The sequence below is a fragment of the Vicia villosa genome, linkage group LG3 (genome assembly GCF_029867415.1).
Source record: "Vicia villosa cultivar HV-30 ecotype Madison, WI linkage group LG3, Vvil1.0, whole genome shotgun sequence".
NCBI classification, from domain to species: Eukaryota; Viridiplantae; Streptophyta; class Magnoliopsida; order Fabales; family Fabaceae; genus Vicia; species Vicia villosa.
In genome coordinates this window covers 96268595-96276874 of record NC_081182.1, presented here as the reverse complement: position 1 = coordinate 96276874, position 8280 = coordinate 96268595, and the positions used below count along the sequence as shown (strand labels likewise).

The following is an 8280-nucleotide window of genomic DNA, read 5'->3' as shown; positions in this document are numbered from 1 at the left end:
CACCACCTCTGGTGAAAAGTTTTTTACAGTTCCTTCTCCAATAACAGCTTTCCTCTTTTTTTTCCCACTTCCACAATCATCAATAGATCCTTCAGTTATCATAACATCAATTAGTTGCCTTTTTGAGTTTTCCCTTCCTTTCGCTCTTCTTTGAGATACACCGCCTTTTCTTTCTCCTTTCTTCCTCACCCATTTCTTTTGTTGAGCTACCACCTACCTCTTCATGGTTTCCACCGGTTCTGCTACGGACAGATCCACAGCGCCCAAAGATTCAGCTACTGTCTCAATGTCTAACCCATCTAGTTTTGCCTTTGAGTTTTCTGAAACAAGCACCCTTGGATCTCCACCCTCATGAACTTGTTGCACTTCATTTTCCTCCATCAAGCCTTTCTCCTTCGGATCACATCTACTCCGACTAGAAGGGGCATTGAACAAGTTCTTACTACACGTACCAGAACTGGACTCCTTCTTCCTAACTTGCTCACTCATCTTGGGTAACGGTGAAGCTCTTAACCATTGCCCATAGGATAAATCCTGTTCCTCCAGCTCCTCAAAACCTTCTTCAGTTAGCTCTTCAAGGGACTCACAGTCTTTCAGTTGGTGCCCGATCCTCCCACAGACGAAACAAAAAGTCGGTAACCTCTCATATTTGAAATGCACCCGCAGGTTCTTCTCTTTGAATTTTACCACTATTCCTCTCTTCAGTGGAGATTTTAGGTCCACCATAACCTTGATTCTCAGAAAGCGCCCATTCTTACATGCTTCTCTTGTATCCATCTCTTCGAAAGTACCGATAATAGACGCAATCTTCCTAGCCATGGCTTCAAATCGGAGCATCAACGGGAGTTCATAGATTCTAACCTAGAAAGGGCTAAAATGCATATTCAGATCTGACGGCTGCTCTTCACCTGAGACCCTGTTCAAGACTAACAGAGCTATATCAAAACTCCAAGGCCCATTCTTTAGAACTGACTCCAAATCCCTCTTCGAAGCAAACTTGAATAAGAAGAGGTTTTTGCTGAGATCTTGGATTTCCACATGGTTCTTCAATCTCCAAGCATTAACCATAGTGCTCTTAAAAGCTCTCACGTTGTAACTACTATCCATCCAGAGTCTTCCCGCCAGAGTCGTCTGAAATGTTTCTTCCTCGCACACTTCTTCCTCCGCCACCACCACACCTTCCTCTTCCTCCTTGGAAAAAGCTATGTTTTTCCATTGATCCATTGAGACTTACTCAAACCGACACAAAGCCAACCACCCTTAAGCAGGCCAAGGATAGGAAAGAAACCCACAGACGGTGGGAAGGGAACCAGGAAACACTGGGGGCACGAACCAGAGAAGCCGGTGAAAAAGCCACCACAAACCCTAAAGTTTGGAGGGAGGGAGCACGATAAGTTTTAGAGAGAGAGAGAGTCTAACGTCTCTCTAGAAAACACGTGAGAGAGAGCCTAATTGTGAGTCTAATTACTTACACTTAACTTACTAGCACCTCATTGTCAAAAAAAAAAAAAAACTTACTTGCACCTCAAAATTTGTGTTAGTAGGAGACACCTCTTACTTTGCAAATCGATTTTATAAAGACTGGTATATAGAATATAAAATTCAAATATAGTATTAGATTCTATTTATGATATACTTTATCCACTACCTATTAGGCCACTTGATCCACTACCTATTCATGATAATACTCCTCTGTCTTTCGTGAAGCGAGCAAGCATAAGATACTTTTGTAAAGTTAGAACTTCACATTACTTCTTTTAATAATTCTTTTGATTTTATTAATGATTTTGCAATTTTTCACCTACTTAACAAACACTATTCTATCTTATCATAACTTTTGTTACCCCATTATTTTTCACCTACATCTTTATCATATTAAATACCACATTACTTTGCATTCATCAGATTTGCCTCATTACTTTTGTTACTTTTAATATGATTCTGTGTTTGTCAAAACCAAGGTTATATGAGTAGTAAGTACAAAGAAACAAAACCATCAAAGTAGTTACAAGTTGTTGGAACAACCATAACCAAAAGTCAGAACCAAAAGAACTTCTTCAAAACACTGACAACAATATTGGCAGTGCTACAAAATGACAAGTAACACAAACAGTACTTCTCCTTGGTTCCAATCTCCATCTTTCAAGCTCTAGCACTTTTTCCTTTTCTAGCTTTGAAACTTTGAAGTTAAACCAATATAGTAAAACTTCCATCTTAACGCGCCCCAAGAGCGTGCTTATTTGTCTGCTCAAAATGAGAAAACAATTCACACAATTTAAGCATAAAAGTAGGACTTTACTATGCGCGTGGAAACATTGTACACTGTACTATGTTAAATTGTCAATGTGTTAAAAAGAAGAAAGTAACACTTCCAAGTTCCACCTCATTTCTGGCTTTGTTCTTTCTTTCCAACATTCAAATTTAAAGCCCGCCACTCTTTGTCCCCTCTTGTAGCAAAATTCAAATCCCACTTTTCATTGTTCCCATTTGCTTTTATTTTTTTTATTCATTTCAAAACCTACATCATATCCACACTTCAAATCAATCATGCCAATATCATTGTATATGATGTTTGTGTCTCTTTTAGATTATAAAGTATTTAAGATTATCAGAATGCGTGAATACGTGATTTAAGATTGGACGATCTTAATTTAAGGTCGTTTTTTTAAATTATAAAATAGAAATAGAAATAAAATTTGCTTTTTTAATGATCATACTATCAAGATGACACAGTTAATATAACTATGTGGAAAAGGAATCTAAATTCACTACAATTAATTTTTGCATGCAGGCAAGTTAATATTTACCGTCTGATCTTGATTATATGATTAGGAAAAACATATTATATTTCTATTTAATAATTTTTAAGATTGATCTTAAATCACGATTGTCCAATTTTAATCGGACATTCATAATTATTTGACTACGTGAATGCATGATTTGACAACTAATGCAACTTTGAATCCATCGCCACTTCAAATTAAATGTATGTTTGATGAATAATACGTGTTAGTGTAAAATCTTAACATGACATGGACATGGACATGACACATCACACACATGTGATTGGCCATGTTCAATTTATTTTTTAAAATTGTTGAGCGATTGATTATGTTCAATTCATTTTTTAAAATCGTTGAGTAACGAGATGTCTGAGAATCATATCTAGTATTAGTTTCACTTGACACTTTTCTTTTCATAGGTGTTTGTGTTACATGATTGGTAAACATTCCTTTGTCATTGAACAGGTCAGGCATATTTCTATTTAATAATTTTTAAGATTGATCCATTGTCCAATTTTAATCCATTCATAATTATTTGTCTGATGCATGATGATTATTTGATGACTTAGTATGAAAAATACATATCTATATTTCACATCATTTTGGCCAAATTTAAAAATTTTTATTAGATTGTTGATCTTCTGAAATCACTAGATTGTCTACTTGACATTTTAATCGGAAACATTCATAATTATTTGACTACGTGAATGCATGATTTGACAACTAATGCAACTTTGAATCCATCACTTCAAATTAAATGTATGTTTGATGAATAATACGTGTTAGTGTAAAATCTTAACATGACATGGACATGGACTAAATGGGAGATTAGGAACCAAACAAAATAACAAATTTCACTTTTTGATTTTGTATAGTTATTTTATCATATAGTTTTTTTTTTATTTTCTCTTTATGTGTTTCTTTTCTTAGATCATTCAAATTATGAAACTCTCAACTCCAACTACATCTTGTTCAAATGTATCTCCCTCAACTTCATCCAACACACCAATGTGTAGCTCCAAAAGGACCTCTACAGGTTGTCTCACAGCCATCATGCACAAGATTCTCTGTTCTGGAAATCTTCCGAAAGATTCGTCGAATCAAATTACAGAATTTGATTCAACAAACTCCGTTCTGAGTGCTGCTGAGGAGAATTATATGGCTGCTGCTGCTGCTGTTACTCCTCCTCCTCCATTAGTGGCAAGGTTGATGGGTTTGGAATCAATGATACCTTACGCGTTGAAACCGGGTTCACTTTCGCGTAGCAAATCGTTGAACTCTATGGACTATTTGGGAGAAAGTGATGGAAAAGTTCTGAGTCTAAATCACAAGAGGGTTAACTCAACACTGTCATTTAGGGAACCTCCGACTTTTCGATTAAGTGAAAATGATAACTTTTTTGTGCTTAGCTTTGAAAATGAAGGTGAGAATGCTAAAGCATTGAAATCCAATGGGAGAAAAAAGCAAACGGGTTGTTCGGAATCGAAGCAGAAAGTGGCAGCAACAGAGAGAAATGAACTGAAGGAGAAGAAGAACAAGAAGGAAAATGTTTATGATGAGAGGAATTTGATTGAGAAAGAGAAAACGAGCAAAAGGGTGTCGAATAAACTTCAAGAAATCACTAACACTTCGCGTCAGTTCAAGGCTTTGTCCGAAAAGAAGAGTTTTGATTCAGAAGCAGTTGAATTGTTGAAGCCGAGGAACTATAACGAAGCCGTGGTTGGCGAGAAGTTGCAGAAGAGGAAGAGGATTAGGAAGAAGAGAACAAATTGTTGTGCAGAAAAGAAGATAGAAACTGAATGCATTAAATCAGAAGATACGAGTCCTGTTTCTGTTCTTGAATTCGACCGCAAATCTTGCGCAGCAGGTTTGTTTCTTATGCTAATTCGACGAGTTCAACTTTCCTCTATGAATGCTAGTCTTACCAAGTTTTTAAACTACAATTTCATTCATGTCGCGTGATCCTTCATTTTAGTTTACGCTGGAACTGACTTCGAGTCTTGCAAAGTCATGTGTGAATTCAAGAAATTTAGTTAAGTTTCAATTTTTTTTGCAGGCGTAGATTCTGTTGCGGTTGGTTTGAATTCGAGAAGAAAGTTAACACCAGAGCTTGAAAAGGGGAAGCCTGTTATTATGCGTTCCGATGATAATTTGATGATTGATGAGAAGAAAGATAAGGAAATTGAGAAGAACAAATGTGAAGAATCAGAGAAGAAAGTGAAGAAGATGAAGGAGTATGTAGATATTTGGGGTGAAGCATGCAAGCTAGTTGAAGATGAATTGGGTGGTTCGAAGAATCAAGTTGATGCATGGATGAAAGAACAATGTGCTGATTTTGAGTCAGAAATTTTTGATCAAATGTTGAATGAAGTGGTAAGTGAACTTGTTGGGTAACACCACTTAGAAGTTAGTAACTTCAAAATTTTGTAAAAAAATTAGAAGATATGTATAAAGATTGGAGAACATTTCAATTTACATTTCCAGTTTTTACTAGTTTGTATGCTATGGCACACTGTTTTATACTTGCGCACATATCAAGGAATTCTGATTCTCTTCACCAGTATCACTGCATTAATCATCATTCTCTTAGTTGCTGGAAAATTAAGGGAAAATTAAAAACTAAGAAAAAGTGGAAAATATAAGTTGGTACTGATGCAAAATATTTGCATTCTGTCCAACTTCTGTATTATAGACATTTTACCATATTTTCTACAAAATGTCGCCTATACATAGTGAATATCTATAAAATCAAAAAAGTATAATAATCATTTAATACATAAGTTAGTCTAGGGATGCTCATAGAATCCAATGTAAGAGTTAACATTAGACTCACACCACCATCTATCTGCTCATGCTCCATGTACAATTGTTCTGGCCAAGACAGAACTTCATCTGGATTATGGCATTGCAGTTGATCTTACACTTCAACACAATATGGATCTAATTGTACTGTTGGTGCATCCTTCACAAGTGAATTAACCCATGATTCCTGGCTTATTAATATATTTTGATCATCATCATTTTGTGCAACCATTGTTGAATTGCTAAGTTGGTTTCGAAAGCCGAAAGAATAAGACTTTTTCATCTTATTCAGTTCATTGCCACGGATGGACCAGTCTAATTTTCCATCAGGGGAGCTCCAACCCGAGAAGTTAGTATATGGCTCCATAGAAACTGAGGTAGCAGAAGGAAGCTTAGAACTAAAGCTCTCCATGCTGCTGCGTTCGATAAAGCTCTGGCACCGCTGTGCCAAGGCATCAATTTTCGAATTCAAAGACGAATCAAGAGTGACCGGTGGTGAACCGATCACATTTGAATTGGTAAGGTCAGAAGAAAAGCCCCAAAGTTGCTGAGTCACATTCGGATGCACCTGAGTTGATGTTGGAAATTGTATCTGAGAATCGAGAACGTCTTCGAGGTTAGCAGAATTCACACCTGCAAGCTTATTTGAAGGGAATGAAAGACCTGTCATCTCTTCGATCATTAGCTTCTGCATAAGACGATTTTCAAGTTCAAGAAATTCAGTATTATCTCTAGCGTTTAATGTAGCTTTCATTCTGCTTCTCGGCATCTGAAGTGTAGGGACTGCGGCGTGAGACTGAGTCGGCCACATGGTTCCACCTGCAGGAGAAGACGCTGCAGATGGAGTCAAAGGCGATGTCGACATGGAGTGTATCGAACTGGACGGAGAGCTCAACGTGAAAGAATCCATTGAGGAAGCAGTAGGTGAATTTGAATATGATATAGGTGAAGGCAAAGCAGAACCAGTAGAAGCATACAATGGGCGAAGCTCCTCGGGTTTATGAGCGAAAAAGCAGACTCTTCGGGTGCATTGGGTCTCATCCTTGCAAATCCTTGTTCTGTATTGAGCAGGATGAAGCCAGCACTCAAAAATACCATGTGCATATTCACAAACATCCCCTTTATTGCATGATCCCTTCCGAAACTCGGGACAAGGGACACAAGTGTATTGATATATTGTCGGATCACGGCGCCTTGCGTTTTCCCCCGGATGAACAAAGGGACACTCGGTCCAATCATGAGAATAAGCCCTTGAACAAGGCTTCACTTTGAATATATACATCCTAAACTCATCTGTACTATATATTCCATTATTTATGTCGGCCAAGGATAGATCAATTGGATAATCTTTTTTCTCGATTCGAGGTGTACCGATATCTTGTTGCTGCTTCTCCATTTGGAAACCTACTTCCTTAAGGAAATCATCGTCATCATCAATATTATCAGTACCTTCTAGTATGGTGTGTAGTTGCCTCTTCCTTGAACTGGAGACACTATTAGGCATCTTGACAATCAAGTCACTGCACCGGTTACCGTAGGCATCAACAGAACCAACATCTGCAGATGCATCAAGCAAAAGCTTGATAACCTCAGCAGAAGCAGCAGAGCAACCAGAAACAGCACAATGAAGAGCAGTAGCCCTATCCGACCCACACGCTTTGTTAACATCGACACGACCAGTTTGAAGTATATAAGACAATACAGCCTTGCATCCAAATAAAGAAGCAATCATAAGAGGTGTCCTCTCTTCATATCCCGTTTCCTTTGAGCCAATCCTCCTTCCATACCACAACCCTACTTCGTCGACATCATGATTGCTTTTTTCAACGGCCTCTTTGAAAGCAATTACATCATCTGTGGCTGAAAACAGAAGCAAATCAGACATCTTATGATGCAGTTCTTCTTGTCTTCCATATTCATGGTCCCTAAGCAAACCAGTTTGAGAGGGTTTTCTACTCGAACCGTTGCACATGGCTTTATGACAGTTTATTTGTCTTCCTTATTATTATTATACAGAATTTGCAAAATGAAAAGAGAAAATGTTTAATATGAATGATACTTGAGCTGAGAGACATTTACATATTTAAAGCATAGAAAAGTTAGTTAAAAAGACTTGAGTTGAATACACAAAAAACAAAAAACAGAGAGAGATTCTGCTAAATTTGTTACAAAATCAGCCATCCCCAACAAATATTGTTTTAATTTATAAATGTTAAATATATTAGTTTATGCAAAACAACAATTCTAAAAATAACCACAAACTTTAGTAACAGAAAAATGAAAAAGTAAACGTGAAAATGTTGCAAAACCTTAATAACCAAATAGCAAAACTAACTAACCTGTCTTTTTCCGAGTGAAAGAGAAAGCATATGTTTTTTCCATCAACATCAACAATCTTAAGAAACAAATACAAACTATACACTTTTCATGAATTTTCTTAGCTACTAAGTAAGAACATTGTATTTGAAATAGTTTAAAAGAAGATTAAATGTTTAGCTGAAATTCAATGACGCATGCATGGGGAATCAGAAAAAGAAGAACTTACATGAGGAAGGAAACATTAAAAAGCTGATTCACCAGTCACTCATTACCACCTCCTCTTGCATTGTGCTTTTTTTTACTTTTTGATTTCTTATTCAATTTCATTAAAAATGGTTAAGCCACATAAACCATTTTTATGTTATATGTGTATTTC

The 8280-nt window shown here is 36.8% G+C and overlaps 3 protein-coding genes across 3 annotated transcripts; 1 reads left to right on the top strand and 2 right to left on the bottom strand.

Moving 5' to 3' along the window:
• Window positions 1–213: 213 nt before the first annotated feature.
• LOC131658612 (uncharacterized) lies at window positions 214–819 on the bottom strand. The gene has a single exon (XM_058927886.1). The coding sequence runs from the start codon at window positions 817–819 to the stop codon at window positions 214–216; it is 606 nt and encodes a 201-aa protein (XP_058783869.1).
• A 2895-nt stretch (window positions 820–3714) lies between these two features.
• Window positions 3715–5317, top strand: LOC131656380 (uncharacterized). The gene is made up of 2 exons (XM_058926113.1): window positions 3715–4650; window positions 4840–5317. The coding sequence occupies exons 1-2, from the start codon at window positions 3726–3728 to the stop codon at window positions 5175–5177; spliced, it is 1263 nt and encodes a 420-aa protein (XP_058782096.1). The 5' UTR covers window positions 3715–3725; the 3' UTR covers window positions 5178–5317.
• Window positions 5318–5526: 209 nt separating this feature from the next.
• Window positions 5527–7698, bottom strand: LOC131656379 (zinc finger CCCH domain-containing protein 66-like). Its single transcript, XM_058926112.1, has one exon. It carries the CDS (start codon window positions 7555–7557, stop codon window positions 5701–5703), a length of 1857 nt encoding a protein of 618 aa, XP_058782095.1. The 5' UTR covers window positions 7558–7698; the 3' UTR covers window positions 5527–5700.
• Window positions 7699–8280: the final 582 nt, after the last annotated feature.